This window comes from Myotis yumanensis, unplaced genomic scaffold, assembly GCF_028538775.1.
Source record: "Myotis yumanensis isolate MYYU_CA2020_CCGP unplaced genomic scaffold, mMyoYum1.0.hap1 SCAF_20, whole genome shotgun sequence".
Lineage (NCBI taxonomy): Eukaryota > Metazoa > Chordata > Mammalia > Chiroptera > Vespertilionidae > Myotis > Myotis yumanensis.
Window position 1 is genome coordinate 8,442,218 of NW_027223771.1, and position 18,037 is coordinate 8,460,254.

The 18,037-nt window shown below is 45.1% G+C and overlaps 1 protein-coding gene across 6 annotated transcripts in view; it reads left to right on the plus strand.

Moving 5' to 3' along the window:
* Positions 1 to 18,037, plus strand: part of TJP1 (tight junction protein 1) — a 92,118-nt gene that overhangs the window by 39,402 nt on the left and 34,679 nt on the right. For all 6 annotated transcript variants that reach the window (XM_070400594.1, XM_070400595.1, XM_070400597.1 and 3 more), the window contains one exon: positions 13,845 to 13,901. In XM_070400594.1, coding sequence (XP_070256695.1) covers positions 13,845 to 13,901 — 57 coding nt within the window. The remainder of the gene's footprint in view (positions 1 to 13,844; positions 13,902 to 18,037) is intronic.

Below are 18,037 nucleotides of genomic sequence, written 5' to 3' on the forward strand. Positions count from 1 at the left end.
TTTAAAATTGTGCTATTATATGCTCGTTACATCTTCCTGCTTGCAATTTTCATTATGTCACAGGGACAGCACCTTTTTAAACCCTGTGGTTATCTCTAAAAGTGTAGTGTAGTTTGGTACGAAAATTAGTACACCTTCTTAGGAATCGATTCATTGTATCAAGTGAGGCACAGTGGACTTTTCTTAATAGACAAACACTTGAAGGTTAAATACTGTAGAAATTAGCCAAATTAATGAACCAAATGAATTGAAAATTAGCCTTTACAGACAGGAATTGTATCCGGAAAGGCTGTTACAAAGTAGTTCTAATGTTGATACTTATTGATCAATGCGTATTTGTGTCATATTGCTTTAAAGGTAAACTAAAAACTCACAGTCTTTTCTGAGAATTCCCTTGGTTGTGTAGTAAATTTTCCTGGGTCTGTTAAGTTTATACAAAAATACTAGAAATATTTTGATAGTATTTAAGGCAAAAGGCTTTTAATTTTTTATGTTAGCGTGTTTGGCATTTTAGACATTCCTGGTCAAACTGTAATTCATGTACTTGGATAATCCTGACTACAGTTGCAACTCTTGTGTTTGTTTTAGGACAGCTGTTAGCTACCTTTTTCTTTTTTTTTTAACCTTCACCTGAGGATATTTTTCCATTGATTTTTAGGGAGAGTGGAAGAGAGAGAAAGAGAAACATCGATTGGTTGTCAGAAAACACATCGATTGGTTGCTTGCTGCAGTGGCCCTGACCAGGGCCTGGGCTGGGGAGGAGACTGTAACCGAGGTCCATGCCCTTGACCGGAATTGAACCTGGGACCCTTCAGTCTGCAGGCCGACACCCTATCCACTGAGCCAAATTGGCTAGGGATCTGTTAGCTACTTTTCAAGTCATTCTCTCTCTCTCTCTCTCTCATGTTTTCATGTTACGGACTTGCAGACTTTTGTTTCATATTCAAGAAGGGCTCCTGCTGCCCATTGATGGCTGCCAGCAAGTGATAAGAGGGGGTCAGCTCTCCACCCCAACAAATACTGAGGATGAAACCAGTGCCTGACTGAGGGCTGTAATGCAGTGTGCGGAGCACTGTTTCCTGTTTGGTTTGGAGGAAAAGATTACAGTAGTTTCACTCAGTTTTTTCAATCCTGGAAACAATGTACTGGCTCCGACTTTTACTTGCTCTTTCATCTTTTGTCTATTTAGAGACCAAATGTAAACTCACTGCAGTTCTAAGAATAAAACGGAGCGTAAATAAGACAGTCAGATCACTATGCTGCTAAGGAAAGTGGCTTTACAAAGAATAATTTTGGTGAAAAATTTGGAAATGTCATTCAGTTTCTGGGTGTGACCCTAACGTGATAAAAATTCCTTTTCTACTGAAAGAAAGAATCAGGCTGTAAGTTCAAGGGTAGTGCCTGCCACCCAGGCCTGGCCCTCGGTCACCCCTCACCCAGGGCCGAGTCCTGGGGCATGCGTGGTGTGGGCTCAGTATGGAGGGCTGGTGCTCGTGCCAGTGGCTGCAGACAGTGGGTTGAGCAAAGCTGTTTTTTTATGATGAGTTATTCTTTAAAATCAAATGTTAAATAAGGTGCAAAGATAGTTGCTGTCTAAGAGGATATTTCTGAAATACTTGACTGGAAGGAACTTGCTTTGCATCTCTTGAGTTTTGAAAGACAATCTTTTAGGGAGAGAGTTTTAAATGGAACTTAAAATTGGCGTGTGTGCTTCAGAGCAGGATTTTCAGGGTGAGGTAGCAGTAAAAATAGGCCTCTCGCTGTCTCCGACCTAGAGCGCCTCCTGATTTATTTATTGCAGAGGAGGTGGCTTCAGGTTCCTCCTTTATGGGGTAGCCAGGTGCTTTATTTCCATTCCCCTCAAACAGATAAATTCTTAATCACGAGTGTGTGTGCCGAGTACGTGCACAGGGAATTTCATTTTACCTCCGAGGAATGGATGACAATGACTAACTGGTCACTAGGCCTCAGAGGCACTGCTTTAAGGCATCAGCAAACCGCCGGCAGGGTGCTCAGTGGATAGAGCTGTGGCCCTGAGGGTCTCCCGATTCCCGGTCAAGGGCAAGTTGCAGGTTTCGGTGCCCCAGGCCCTGTGTGGGAAGCAGCCAATCCATGTGTCTCTCTCACATCCATGTTTCTCTCCCCCGCCCTCCCTCCTACTCTCTAAAAACCAATGGAAAAAATAAAAAATATTCCCAGGTGAGGGAAAAACACCAAAACCAGAAAACCAATGTTGCCAGAATTCATACCCTAAAACACACTATTTGCGATTGAGTAACAAAGCCCTGACCCTTGTGCATGTAGAGTCAGCTACCGAATCTCAGATGGCCCTTAACTTCTGGTAGCTCTTCATGTAGGACATGACTGTCACATCTAGGAGGGCATCGGTAATGATGGACTGTTTTGCTTAGTTCACCAAACAGTAACTGAGCACATTTTGTTTTGGATCCCTGTTCTTTAGAAGCTTATAGTTTCAACTGTATACTGTAATGATCAGTTGTGAAATGCATAACTCATTTTTAAAATCCCAAGAATACACGTTGCTTACTCATGAAAAGTAAGTGCGAGCCACAATTGTGGTCATCTTATAATAACACAGCTTTCTGGTGTACTTTCTTGGTGGGGAAAGTGATGGAATTATATCTAAACCCCGGGCTTGCTGAAACAGTTGATTTTCTGCATTCTTTGTTGATTTTTTAAAAAAGCTTTAATTAAATCTGGATGCATCCATGTGTTTAGTACAAGTATCTCACTAGGGGAAAAGGTTAAGAACTAGAAAGTAACTAGAATTTACTTACTTATAACTCCTTGGATATACTGCTGTGGAAACTGTACAGCGTGCTGGCTGTCACTGCTTACTGAGGGTCTGACAAGCTGTGAAATATGTAACAGTTTGCATTTCTTTCAACAGATATTGATTGCAAACCCGGTATGTCGCAGGCGCTGTTCCAGATTGGAGATAGAGCCGTGTACATACGATTGTTTGCACCCAGGGAACATTTTAAAGGTGTGGGCAGATAGCAACAAGTGAAATACTACACGTGATGCTGAACGCTGGAATCCCTAACGTGCTTTCTGTGGCACCCATTCGGTGGCTTTTCTTTATAATTTCACCACTGAATTATGGATGCCATACGAACTGTAGTTTTGCCTGTGAACTTTGCACACTGTTGTGTGTGCCTGCTTGTGCTCAGTTATTGTGTCAGATGGTTGCTGTGGTGGGTAACTGTAGTTCATTAGTTTTCATTGTATTCACGCATGAAATCCTAGTAATCCATCGTGTGGGGCCTCACTGCCAAATTGGCTGGGAAAAAAGACTTTGAATTAGACTTGGGTGATTTCTTGGGGAAAAATAGTGTATACCTCTGTCAGGGGCAAGACTTAGGTAAGTGTGCTTACTAGTCCCTGGAGCACTGACACCCCGGGAGCGATAGCCAGCTGCTTTCGTGCTCACCTAAAAGCCAGTTTCAGCCCAGCCCAGGTGGCTCATTGAGCTTCCACCTCTGCACCAGGAGCTCACGGATCGATTCCCCGTCAGGACACAGGCCCGGGTTGTGGACTCGATCTCCAGTGTGAGGCGTGCAGGAGGCAGCTGATCCATGATTCTCTCTCATCATTGATGTTTCTCTCTCTTTCCCTCTCTCTTTCTCCCTCCCTTCCTCCCTCTCGCTCTCCCTCTCCCCTCACCCCTTCTCCCTCTCTGAAATCAGTAAAAATATATTTAAAAAATAAAAAGAAGCTAGTTTTAGTTTTGAGGGCATTTTATGGCTAAGGTCTTAAAATCCATCATCTTAAAGTACATTTTTATAGATATCCATTTATTTGACTCTGATCAGACCAGTAAAAGCCAGAATCAGGCAAAATACGTGCTTTGGACAGAAAACTAAAAACAAGTGTACTTTTCTGAGCATACTTGCAGGGAATTGGCCCACGTGGCACCTGGAGGCAGTCTGGAAGATTTATTTACGGGTGGTTTTTGGGTGTCACAGTGATAAGTGTTGGAATTGAAACAAACAAACATATACCAGTCTACTCTTGGATGCTGTGGTGGCTCTAAAGTCAGAAGCAGTGGCCATGGCGAGTAGATGTGCCCTCTGGTTGTAAATAGGAGAGTGTGTGTTGATAATAAACGATGGCCCCGTAATAGGGACACCGATTCTGTGACAGGTGCTAAGCTAAGTGTCCTGTGTGCGCATCTCACTTAACCTTAGCTCTGGGAGCTGCTGTTTCTGTTTTATAGGCGACGAGTCAGGTAGCTGATCGCACCCCTGATAGACGCTTTATAATTCCTACGCGCATATGCTAGAGGTTCTCGCTCTGGCGGAGTGTCTGGAGCTGCCTCTGGAGCTGCCGGGAATGGCGTGAGGTGAGTCTCATGAGTCATGAGGCCCGGAGAGAGTGTGGGGTCAGAGAGCGCAGGCTGGGCTGAGGGAAGTGGTGTTGCCCAACTCCAGCTGGTTGTTGGCACCAGGGAGCCAGGCCAGCTCTTCCAGTTTCTTAACGCAGGTGGTAAATCCAGATGTTTATGAAACTTACCTCCACTTAAGTGTTGCCAGCTGATGGCATTCTCTTCTATCTTCTCATTTTGAAATGCATTACCTATATAAAAATTATTATATAGTAACCCCATGGAAACACCACCCAGATCAAAGACTGGCATAGAGCCAGCTTCTCAGACGCTCCACCCACTGCTTGCCTATGAAATGGAAGGTCACACTGTCCCGACCGCAGCTCCATATGTGGTGACCTTCCTGTTCACACCTTCCTCCCCCAAGGCAGCCACTGTGCTCACCTCGCTTCACGATTCATACGTGGTTGCATGCGCATCCATTCATCTCCACTGCGGTCCAGGACTCTGTTGTATGACTAGACCACGACTGACACACAGCTGTCCAGGACTCTGTTGTATGACTAGACCACGACTGACACACAGCTGTCCAGGACTCTGTTGTATGACTAGACCACGACTGACACACAGCTGTCCAGGACTCTGTTGTATGACTAGACCACGACTGACACACAGCTGTCCAGGACTCTGTTGTATGACTAGACCACGACTGACACACAGCTGTCCAGGACTCTGTTGTATGACTAGACCACGACTGACACACAGCTGTCCAGGCCTCTGTTGTATGACTAGACCACGATTGACACACAGCTGTCCAGGACTCTGTTGTATGACTAGACCATGATTGATGGACATCTGGTTATCTCCTGATTTTGGCTGCTAAGAATCATGCTCCCATGAACACATGTCTGTCTCTTGGTGAACATTGCACATATTTATGTAAGTGGGCACTGCCACTGGATTATTTAATGTGTCTTCAGTTTTAGTAGGTAACGTCTTTTCCCAAGAGGTTGTACCACTTACACTCTTTATCTTCGTGGCTGGGAGTTTCTGTTGCTCTGCATTTCCACCATACTTGGTGCCAGACCCTTTAATGTGAGCCCTTCCAGTGGGTCTTTAGTATAAGCTCAGTGTAGTTTTCATTTACGTTTGTCTGACTAGATGAGCAACTTTAAAAAGAAATATATTTCAGAGAGGAAGCTAGAGTTAGAGAGAGATAGAAACATCCATGATGAGAGAGAATCATGGATCGGCAGCCTCCTGCATGCCCCCTACTGGGGAGCGAGCCCACAACCCGGGCATGTACCTTGACTGGGAATGGAACCATGACCTCCTGGTTCATAGGTCAGTGCTCAACCACTGAGCCACACCAGCCAGACGATGAGCAACTTTTTATGTTTATGGCCTGATCAAGTCTTTTGTCCGCTTTTATTTGGGATTATCTTTTCTTGATTTGTCTCATATTTTTTTGGATCAAAGCTAGAGTGTATGTACTGTAGATAGAGTCTTCAACCTGGCAGTCACTTCTTAATGGTGTTTTCATGACCGGAAGTTCTTCATTTGAATGTGGCCTGAGCGTCGTGGCCCAGAGAAAGGCCAGCCAGGAGGCGTTTCCGGTGAGGGACCTGTCAGCAGGCAGGATCTTGCAGAGAGGACTCAGGTACAGCAGGACTGAAAAGGTTTCCACCGAGTCACCCTAGTCTTTATGGCTTTATGGCTCTAGGCTCTGGACTCTGAGTCCTGGGTCTGCCACTTACGAGCTGATTTCTTATCTGTGAAAAGCAGCGGCTGTAATACCAGCATCCACTCAGGGTGGCTGTGGGCTCACTCAGCACAGTGCCCGGCCCACCGGAAGCCCTGATGTTAGCTCAGAAACATCGGAGTGAAGCCCATCTTAATGCCAGAGAAGAGGCACGTAGGAATCATGTCTGCGTGTACACTTGTATAGACATTTAATGTGTGTGTGTGTGTTTGTTTCTATATTGGATACTGGACAGATGTCAGCCTGAAGGTTAGGAGTCCCAGCCCAGCAAGATGTGCTGTGGTTTCAAAAAATGACCCTTGCGCTCCCGAGATACTTTTTAGAAATCGCAGTCGCCTGAAAGGAGAGATGCAGTCTCTGGTGGGATGGATTTGGGGATGGAGATGAAAGACTTCCCAAACCAGTGCCCCTGGCTCAGCCGGGAGGTGTCTGTCCCGTGTGGTGACTGAGCGATGGCACATTCTGTTCAGCTTTACCTCCTGAGACCTCGGCTCTTTCTACTTGTTCCGTCTGTACTTTTACCATTTACACACCATTCCCCCAACACACAGACATACACTATCATCTGTTATAATCTCTCTATTCCTGTAACAGCCTCCTAAGTAGTAGCATACTCTCCCCCCCTTACAATCTGTTTTTCTAAAACGATCTTTTCAAAATCCAAGTTTCTTTAGTGGCCCCCCTGCTCCAGTGCACGCACTCATTCTACAACTCTTAGGCTTCTTACTGCCTCTAGGAGTGGAAGGCCAAACTCCATCAGGTGGCCACTAGGCTCCGCCTCTAGCCTCACCGGCATCTTTCTTCTTCGTGCTTGCTGTCCCCCCTCTAGTTCCTACCAGGCCTGCGCTCCCTGCCAGGTTCCTCTGGAGTTCCACTCGTGGCCCTGTTTTCCTTTTTTTTTTGTATTTATATACGCCTGTGATTACTTTTTAATCGTGGAATTTCTTTGGTCATCTAATTCTCCCACTAGACTGTATGCCCCATGAGACCGAAGGTCATGTTAATTGTTTGACAGTGTCTGGCATATAATAAACTCTCAGATATTGTTGGAATGAATGAGAGAAGCATACTCCTACCCTAGGGCTCTTGCTGTTTTCTCTACCTAGAAAGCTTCCAATCCCCATCCTTCCATCACCTCCCTCCCTCCATCACCCCCTCCCTCTGTCACCCCCGTCCCTCCGGCACCTCGCACCTGTCCAGTTCCTTTCCTCTGGAACCTGGCCCTAAACCAGAAAGGAGGCCAGCGCGCTGCCTTACCTCCCCATGCTTCCCCTTCAGAGACTTAAAACAGCTTATACCCTGACTGCTGGCTGTTTGCTTTGCCTATATCCTCCCTGGCTTCTCCTCAAGTTGGTTTAGCTCTTCCTTTTTTCCTTCTAAAACATTTGTAGTCCCAGGGTCATCTTGGTCCTTAGGTAACTGGATCTTTTCTCTTGGGTTTAATACTACTTTGCTGATTACTCCTGAGCCCTTATCTACTCCAGATCTCGGTCTTGACCTTCAGACGAACTGCCCACTGTCCATATCTCTGTGCCGATCGTTCCACAGACACCTTAAATTAAGGATTTTTTTATATATATTTTATTGATTTTTTACAGAGAGGAAGGGAGAGAGATAGAGAGTTAGAAACATCGATGAGAGAGAAACATCGATCAGCTGCCTCTTGCACATCTCCTACTGGGGATGTGCCCGCAACCCAAGTACATGCCCTTGACCGGAATTGAACCTGGGACCTTTCAGTCCGCAGGCTGATGCTCTATCCACTGAGCCAAACTGGTTTCAGCAAATTAAGGATTTTAAACTAATATTTGTAATACTCTTCCTGCTTTTTCACTCAGTCACCTAATTCAGAAAACTGTCATCTTTGACTCCTCCCCCCTTTCACTTTAGCTTTCTAATTGGTCTCCCTCCCTCAAATCCATCTCCCACACAACAGCCTTCAGAAAGAGTTTGACTGTCATTCGATTGCCTAAAACGCCCTGGTGTTTTCCCCGGGAGCTTACGAGACCTGTTGTGATGGTGCTTGCAGCTTCTCTTTTCACTCCTTTCACTCCTTCCACTCCGGCCATATCAAAGCCAGCTTCACGTGCAGCTTCATCATAGCATCAACGCCTTGCTGACATGCTGTTTCTTTCCTGAAACGACTCCCGCTTTTCCTGGCCATCCTTCAAGCTTGAGCTCAAGTGCTTTCTCGGAGACCCAGGCTCTGTCTGATAGTGGGCAGAGTCCTCCCCATCCTCCGTGGTCACCTCTCTTACAGCGTTTGTGTGGTGGTGAGCCTTCCCCTTGAGCCCCTGGGGAAGGGGAGGGGCCTCATTTGCCTCCACAGCACTGAGTATATGTGATAAGTGTTTGTCGAATGAATGAATGAATGAATGAATGAATGAACCTCTTATTAAATAGCCACAGGGTGGTAGCATAAACTGGCTGCCCACACTCGTCTGCATAGATACTGTCAAGGAGGGAAGGCTTTCTTTATCTGGAGAGCACTTGCTGCATTTGTTCTGTTTTGCACTTGGTCTTCTTTCAGTGACAGGTTCGTCTGTGTGTTCAGTTCTGTCCTCCGGCCTTTTCCCCATTGCTTTGTCGTCAGCCCTGGAGGACGTGAAACTGCCTAGACTCAGGATCTGGAGTTTTGGCCGGAAGCCCTTCAGAGTTGGTGATCTGAGCGGTGTCTTTGCCAGCTGGAGCGCAGAACAAAGAAACCAAACAAACTCTTGGTGGATTCTGAAATGCAGCTTTTTGCCTCTTCAGAAATTGCGATTCTGGTCAGCGATGCTGACTTAGAAATGTGCGGAGAACTCAGAGCCCAGTAGCCACGCATTGCAGTGTCCTTGCCTGGGGTGCGGCATTGATTTCTGAACTTGCAGCCTGTTGGGAACTGGGGTGCTATTGGACAACAACTGGGATTACAGTCTAATAGCATTGGGGGCAGGAAGGACTTTTTACTTGAGCAAATCTCACCCAATTCCCTAACTTCGGGAGGACAGCTAAGGTCACCTGACTAGGTAACAGCAGATTTGGGCTCCGATCTGGTTATTTCTGGTCTAGTTCATGTTCTTTTTAACAGCACTTTTTCCATTACTAAGGAGTGACAGTGCCGGGGTCATGCAGTAGGAGCAGCACCTTTTCCATGGTTCCCACAAACCGAAATGCTTGGGAATGAGACTAGATTATCAGAAGGTCTTTGTCCAAGTTACACAATTCTGCTTTCTGCTTTGTTTTTATTTAAATACATTTTTATTGATTTCAAAGAGGAAGGGAGGGGAGAGAGAGATAGAAACATCAGTGATGAGAGAGAAGCAGAACAGCTGACTCCTGCACGCCCCCTACTGGGGATGGAGCCCGCAACCTGGGCATGTGTCCTGACCAGGAATCAAACCGTGACCTCCTGGTTCATAGGCCGATGCCCAACCACTGAGCCACGCCACCCAGGCTCTGTTTTTTGTTTTTTGTCTTAAATAAGAAAAATGCCAAGCACGTTTACAATAAGGATGTTGAGTTTTTTTTTGTTTTTTTTTTTTAATATATTTTATTGATTTTTCACAGAGAGGAAGGGAGAGAGATAGTCAGAAACATCGATGAGAGAGAAACATCAATCAGCTGCCTCCTGCACACCCCCCACTGGGGATGTGCCCGCAACCAAGGCACATGCCCCTGACCGGAATCGAACCTGGGACCCTTCAGTCCGCAGGCCGACGCTCTATCCACCGAGCCAAACCGGCCAGGGCAGGATGTTGAGTTTTAAAAATCATTTATTTGAGTAGGTGACAGATGAACCTGATAGAACACTGCCAACGGGCTCCTAGTGAAGGAAAACAGGTAGGGTCTTCCCGCCGCACCCCCATTTCCACCTCTGCACCCCCGGGGCCACTTGCTGCTTAGATAGTCTCCAGAGGAAGCCCTGCGCCTCTTGTCTTTAGGTAGCGCTCACGGAAGAGTGCTGGGTGCGTTTCCTAGTGAGACGTTTCCCTGCAGTGTGAGCCTTCAGTTTCTGAGGACTCCCTGCGGGCTCCTGCCCCTCTGCCCCTCAGCAGGGAATGTAGCAGAGTGGGAAGGATCCTACACTGGGGACCACGGTCCTGATAGCTAGGCTTTCGTTCTGTTGTAGCTCGTTTGCACACCGAAGTCTGTCTTCATCCATCTCCTCACCCCTCGGTGCATTGAGAACTCTGACGGGGTCTGCCTGGTTCCACAGCAGCTTGGGGAGAATCGCGCTGCTTTTGCCACGGAAGGAGCCCAGGGGCTGGAGAGCAGAGATGACAGGGTTCACTCACTGAACTAGGAGTGCGTCTTTCTGTGTGTGTGTGTGTTTTATGTGATGGGATTGCAAGGCATAACTCATTTATATTCTGGATTAAGTTGGTTTATGTGCTTGCTGCTCAAGAGCCTAACAGCTACCTACTCTTTCTGCTGGTCACTCTCTGTTGCCTTGTACATAGGCCTCCGGTCTGGTAAGTCATGCTCACAGGCTCCGTTTGGCTTCCGGGAGAAGCGAGGTGTTGTGGTGTCACCCTTCCTGGGGAGCCATCGAGCCAGGTCAGAGGTGTGCTTCTCCAGCCCCTCCAGAGAAGAAACACACTGGATTGGAATGCTGAGGACTGTTTTAGCATTTTTATTTCCCCCTTATCTTACACAAATAAAATTACTTACATTTCTCTTACCGTACTCCTCTTGATATAAATCCCTTACTAACAGTAGAATAAATACCTTTCATAGTTAACAATGAAACAAAATAATCTTCTTAAATATTATTTGGTTTTCCTCAAAGCTAAGTGAAAAACAGATATTTGAAGTTTCCAATGGGATTTGGTAAATGTGGTTTAAGATACTTTGGGAATGGAGAAAGGAAAGGCAAAAGCTAAAATAATCCCATAATCCCTTCACTTGAAGATGACCGATGTCAGCATTGTGTCCTTTCAGCCTCTCTTCCTACTCAGGTTTAAACAGAATGAGGCTGACAGTGCATAAGCTGCTTCATAGAATTCACATTAAATGCATCTCCCATTTGATTAATATTCTCTTACAACATGGAAAACTATGTGGTCATTACAGCCACATGGAGGAGGATAAACCCTCTCGTACCAGAGAGACCTCCTCCAGGCGATTCCTGTTATCAGGCCGCTTTTAGGTTGCGCCACAGGGAAGGGATTAAGGAGGCAGGGGCACCGCCACTGGGTGGAGGGGTGGGTGAGGAGGAGCTGAGCTCGAGCTGTGCAGGCAGTTCTCATTTTTGAATGTCAGCTAGGATGGGGCGACCTGGAGGTTACTGCAGGTATCTTGATCATGTATATTTTAGTAGAACTCTTTTTTTAAAACATATTTTTATTGATTTCAGAGAGGAAGGGAGAAGGAGAGAGAGATAGAAACATCAATGATGAGAGAGAATCATTGATTGGCTGCCTCCTGCACGCCCCCTACTGGGGATGGAGCCTGCAACCTGGGCCTGTGCCCTGACTGGGAATCGAACCTGAGATCTACCGTTCAGTCTGCAGGTCGATGCTCTATCCACTGAGCCACACCTGCTAGGGTTATTTGAGTGGAATTCTTTTATTTTTTTTTATTTTTTTATTTTTTATATGTTTTATTGATTTTCTACAGAGAGGAAAGGAGAGAGACAGAGAGTTAGAAACATCGATGAGAGAGAAACATCGATCAGCTGCCTCCTGCACATCTCCCACTGGGGATGTGCTCGCAACCCAGGCACATGCCCTTGACCGGAATCGAACCTGGGACCCTTCAGTCTGCAGGCCGACGCTCTATCCACTGAGCCAAACCGGTTTCGGCAATTTGAGTGGAATTCTTAATGCTTAGCAGAATTACTGATATCATCATTGCTTCACATCGGTGGAGGAATTTTCTTCTAATACATTAAATCCTGGTCAGTTTTCGTTAAAACCACAAAACAGATTTGTTTCCAGCAGAGGTCTCATTAAAGGGAGGTTTGGCTGCGCTCGGCGGGCAGATCGAAACAAAGCGCTGGGAGGGCTGGCGGTTTTATCTGTGGGAGCGAACAGAGCGCCTTTCTCTCCTTCATTCATCGGCAAGAAGGCGAATCTCGCTGCTTTGCGTTGAGGGAAGCAGGCTTTCTTCATAGGCTTCATTTGCTGAAGTAGCAGCAGTCTGCCATCAGAGTTGCGGTGGGAAGGAGAGAGGGGCCCCAGGCACCTCGCTGGGCCTCTCCTCTCCACGGGCATCTCCTGTAATGTTAATGACAGCGGAGCAAGGACGAGGAAACAGGCCTCACGTGGGACATAGGCAGGCACAGCCGTGTAAGGAGTGACACTCTGAGAACGCCATGCTCACACTCTCCCTCCACCCCCTTGGTTAACTCTGCAGAGGCTTGAAAAAACTTGTTTATAGCCCTCGCTGGTGTGGCTCAGTGGGTAGAGCGTCAGCCGAGGATTGAAGGGTCCCGGGTTCGATTCAGATCAAGGGCTCATACCTCAGTTGCAGTCTCCATTCCCAGCCCGTGCAGGAGGCAACCCATCGATGTCTCTCTCTCACAGTGATGTTTCTCTCTCTCTCCCCCCCTCCTACTCTCTCTAAAAATGAATGGGAAAATATGCTCTGGTGAGGATTAACAGAAAAACCACCAAGGTTTGTTTATAGATGTATCATATTCAGGAACCCTAATTTCAAAAGTGGTCACAGTAAAAGAGAGAGAATTACTTTAAGCTTCCAAGAGCCATTAACCCAATTTATAAGACATTTATTTTGAATTCTTTAGTGCTCACCTGGTAGATGGAAATGCATTTCCCTCTCTTGTAAGAGTTTCTTTCTTTCTTTTTTTTTAAAAAATATATTTCATTGTTTTTTTACAGAGAGGAAGGGAGAGGGATAGAGAGTTAGAAATATCGATGAGAGAGAAACATCGATCAGCTGCCTCCTGCACACCCCCCACAACCAAGGCACATGCCCTTGACTGGATTCGAACCTGGGACCCTTCAGTCTGCAGGCCGACGCTCTATCCACTGAGCCACACCGGTCAGGGATTGTAAGAGTCTCTTGACAGTAGATGAACCCGATTGCACAGTGGTTTGAGTAGTGCCCTCCCTGGAGCTTGCATCGCTCTAATGTCATGATGCTGCTTGGAGAGGTGTTTTTGGAGCTTTTCTTTATTGTGTGTGTGGATGGGTGTGTGCAATGGTATCCTAGAAAAGCCACTTTTTTTTCTGTAGAAAAAAAGCCTGAGAAGACAAATCTGTAGCAAAATCTTAACTAGGTGGGGCAGAGTGTTTAACTGTGATTTTAAAGCGACCACTGACCAGACCTATCAAGATGGTCCCATCTCATTTCCTGGAACCTGAATATTTATAATCCTGGAGTCCGGAGGGATTTGACTTTTCCTTTTCTTTGCATAGCATACGGAATGCTTTACAGTGTCTCATGTGTCAATAGGTATTTTACAATAATGCCATTCCAACTTTGATTCTTTCCTTCCTCACGCTAAGTATAAAGTTGCAGCATGAGCTGGAGCTGGCAAGAAAATGAACAGAGAACGGCCTCTGTCCAAATTAAGTTAAAAACACAGGAAGTTCCTGTGAGCAGTTTCCTGTCCCTTCCAACAAAAGCAAACGAAAAAACCTTCCATGGTTATGAAACTCCTTTCAGAGTTGCTAACATTAATAGTTTGACTCTAATGTGCTAAATGGTCTGCTAGTTGTTCTCGCTCACTTAATTGAAGACGTTTTCTTAAACTACAAATGCCTTGTTTTTCTCTTTCTTTCTCAGAGCACAGCCATGGAGGAAACGGCTATATGGGAACAGCACACGGTGACGCTTCACAGGGTGAGTTTGTGCTGCAGTAAATCATCTGTGTGCAGCTCAGGATATTGGCAGCTTCGGGAACAATGGAGGAAAGCCAGATGTCAGGAAGCCCAAAGAAAGGGGGCGAGCTTTTCTATATCCCTTTGTTTAAGATTAGAATTGCAATAAACTCGTTATTAAGGTCAGCAGTGACCCTGGCTACTTTTCAAACATCCTTTCCGTGGGCATTTGTGTACTTGCTGTTTCATTCCTGACTGAAGAAATCATTGACTGTAAATCTGGAGGGATCAGATAAGAGACACGATGCACTGTATACATGGTAAACTGCTTCAGCATTTCTGAGGACAGATGCATGTGTTGTAGGCTTGAGGTTTAAAATTCACCAGGTCGCATGGGTAGTAAAATTTTAAAGGATACTTGTGGGTTTGGAACACGTAGACCCCAAGCCATCGCTTAAGCAGTTGCAGAGGGCCACAGAGCAAGTAGCAGGAAGCTGGTACTACCCTGCCTCTTCCCTTTTAGAAATGGGCAAGCGATCCCATCCCCTTCTGAAGTTGTGGTCTCCACAGGTGGGTTTTTTGTTTTTTGTTTTAAATTATTGATTTCAGAGAGAGAGAGAGAGAGAGAGAGAGAGAGAGAGAGAGAGAGAGAGAGAAACATCGACTTGTTGTTCCACTTACTTTTGCATTTATCGGTTGCTTCTTGTATATGCACTGATGGGGATTGAACCTGCAACCTTGGGGCATTGGGACGATGCTCTAACCTACTGAGCTACATAGATGTAGTCAGGTAACCACCACTACAGTAAAAATATAGAGCAATCATCACCCTGAAACTTGTGCCCATGTATAGTCAGCTCTGCCCCTCCCCCCAGCACGTAGCCACCACTGATGTGTGTTCTGTTCTTACACAGAGATGTTTAGCCTTTTCCAGAATCACATCAGCGAGCTCACACTATATGCATGCAGCCTTTGAGACTGGTCTCTTCTAACGTATTTGAAATTTCTTGTATTAATAATTCTTTGTTTTGTTTTCTTTTGTTGTTGTTGTTAGTTTCTTCTTATTGCCCAGTAGTGTTCCAGTATATGAATGTGGAGTGATTTACTTACTCACTTTCCAGTTTTGATATATTTGGCTTTTATCCAGTTTTGGGTGATATGAATCAATCTGCTCTAGTATACAGGTTTTTGTATGAACCTGACTTTTCATTTCTCTTGGGTAAACCCTTAGGCATGGAATTGCTGTGTGTCTTATGGTAAATGAATATTTAACTTATAAGAAACTGCCAAACTGTCTGTACCACTTTGCATCCTCGCTACCAGTATGTACGGCCTCCAGTTGCTGTGTGTCCGCACCAACACTCGATATTTTCAGGGCTGTTTGGGGTTTTGCATTTTCTTAATTTTAGCCACACAAATAGGTGTGTAGTGGTATGTCGTTCTGGTTTTAGTTTCTAGTTCTCTTAAGACGAATGCTGTTGAGTATCTGCTTATGTGTTAACTTGTCGTTCATATATCTTTTTTGGTAAAATGTGTTCAAATCTCTTGCCCATTTTTAATTGGCTTGTTTGTTTTCTTATTATGGAGTGTTTTCTTATAATTGTGGTAAAATACACCAAACATGAAATTTACCATCTGTGCAAGCCCTTTGCCCATTTTGTAATTGGGTTGTTTGTGTTTTAATTGTTGAGTTGTCGGAATTCTTCACCTATTTTAGATACTAACCCCTTATCAGATAAATGACTTGCAAATATTTTTTCCTATTCTATGGGTTGTCTTTTCACTCTGTTGAGTGTGTCCCTTGGTGCACAGAGTTGTTACTGAGCTTTGATAGTTCTTTCTATATTCAGGATACAGTTTTAATTTCTTTCTGTCTTTGTCAAAAATCAGTGACCATTTGTGTGCGGTCTTTCCTTGGTCTCTTCTATTGATCTAAGTGTCTGTCTTCCTGCAATGACTTCTGCCTTGACTACCATAGCTTTCAAAAAATTGTTTTCGCCTTAACTGGTTTGGCTCAGTGGATAGAGTGTCGGCCTGCGGATTGAAGGGTCTCAGGTTCAATTCCGGTCAAGGGCATATACCTCGGTTGCAGGCACATCCCCAGTAAGGGCTGTGCAGGAGGCAGCTGATCGATGTTTCTCTCTCATCAATGTTTCTAACTCTCTATCCCTCTCCCTTCCTCTCTGTAAAAAAATCAATAAAATATATTTTAAAAAATTGTTTTCTTCTTAGTCTGTTGGTACGGTTGCACAGTCTTGCATTCCCAAGATAAATTTCACTTGCTTGTGATATATCATCCATTTTCTATATTGGATTGATTTGCTCATATTTTTTGAAGATACGTGTTTCTGTGTTCATAAAAAATATTGGCCAGTACTTTTTGTGTGTGTATTGTTTTTATCTGGGTTTGGTGTCAGGGAAACAGCTATGCGCCTCAGAACAATTCCTGTGCAGTTGATGTTACTTCTTCCTTAAATATTTGGTAGAATTCATCTGGGTAGCCAGCCATCTGGTCCTGGAGTCTTCTTTGTGGGAAGGCTTTTAACTATAAATGCAGTTTCTTTGATGTTATATAGGACTGTCCAGTTATGTATTTCTTCTTTGTTAGCTTTTCTTTTTTGGTAGCTTTGCATCTTTGGTAATTTGCACCTTTCAGAGTATTTGTCCCTTTCATCTAATTTATGAACATAAAATTGTTAGCAATGGTCTCTTATTTTATAGCTATAGGATCTGTAATGAGGCCCTGTTTTTATTTTTGATATTGGTAATTTGTGTCTTCTTTTATTTCTTGGTCTGGCTGGCTAGAGGTTTAACAATTTTGATCTTTTCAAAATACCAGTTTTTGTTTTCATTGATATATTTTGTTTTGTTTTTTATTTAATTGATTTCTGCTCTTATTTTTATATTTCCTTTTTTTCTGCTTATGTTGGGCTTAAATTGTTCTTTTAATAGTTTCTTAAGGTAGAAGCTAGATCATTCTTTTGAGACCATAGGTGTAATTTGGCATGATCACATTCCAGTTGTTTTTCCCTAGTATCTTTTAATTTTTAAATAAAATAAAATAAGACCCATTAGCTAAAATATGTTTCTCCTTCCTACTATTCTGCCTCGTTTTGTTAGGAATTCACATGTGGGAAAACACTGTATTTACTACAGATCATTAGCTTAGGCAAAGCAGGAAAAGCTCTTGAACGTTGAGAAATCAGAAACCGATTTTCTGAGTGTGCTAAGTGTCACACCTGCTCAGCATGGTGGGTATGTACCCGGCACGTCCGAGAACTCCTGTCGGAAGATGAGGGTCCGTTTCTCCTGTAGCTGGCCTCTGCCACGAGAAGGGGACCAGCCCAGAAAGCTGTCATCGGAAGTTCCATGGAGATGAGAGGATGCCATTCACACAGCTGCTGCCACTGGGCCTCACCAGAGCGAGTCCCTGACCGAATGGGAGTGCTCAGCACCATCCCTGCGGGAGCTGTGTTTTGAAGGTTCTTGAAAATAGCCCTGTCGCTGCGAGCTGACTTACACCAGCCACACTCCCTCGACTCACTCTCCTCCGCTGCAGAATGGGACGTTCAGGTAGCACCATCCCTGGGTGTTCGGAGTTGATCCAGAATAAAATCTGGCTCTGCTAGAGTATTGTCGGCCAGCTTTTCCTGTCAAGAGCCAGGTGATATTTTAGGCTTTGCAGGCCGTAAATCTCTCACTACTCCTCAACTCTGCGCTTGCATTGCAAAAGCAGCCGTAAATAATAGATGGACACACGGGGTGGCTGGGTGCCAGTAAAACTTTATTTACAAAACTGGGCAGCTTCCCAGATTGGGCCTGCAGGCCAGGGTTTCTGACCACTGATGTAGAGCAGTGACTTCCGTCTTATTATTGTCAAGAGAAGTCCACTGGGTCATCCCCAACTGTGAGAGTCTGAGTCCCTTTGTCCGCCTCTTCCTAAGAGCTCCAGATGGAAATGGAGGGCACGGCCCCGGCTTCACATTTCTGAGAATCATTGACAGAGGAATGAGAACAGTGGTGAGTGAAGGAGGTGATTGGAGGCAATGTTCCCGGCACTGACCTGCAGTATGGCTACCACGTGGGGCCAAGTCAGGACAGATCCATGCTCTTTGGCATCTGATGGTCAATTGCATGTAAGGCAGAAGCACCTTTGTC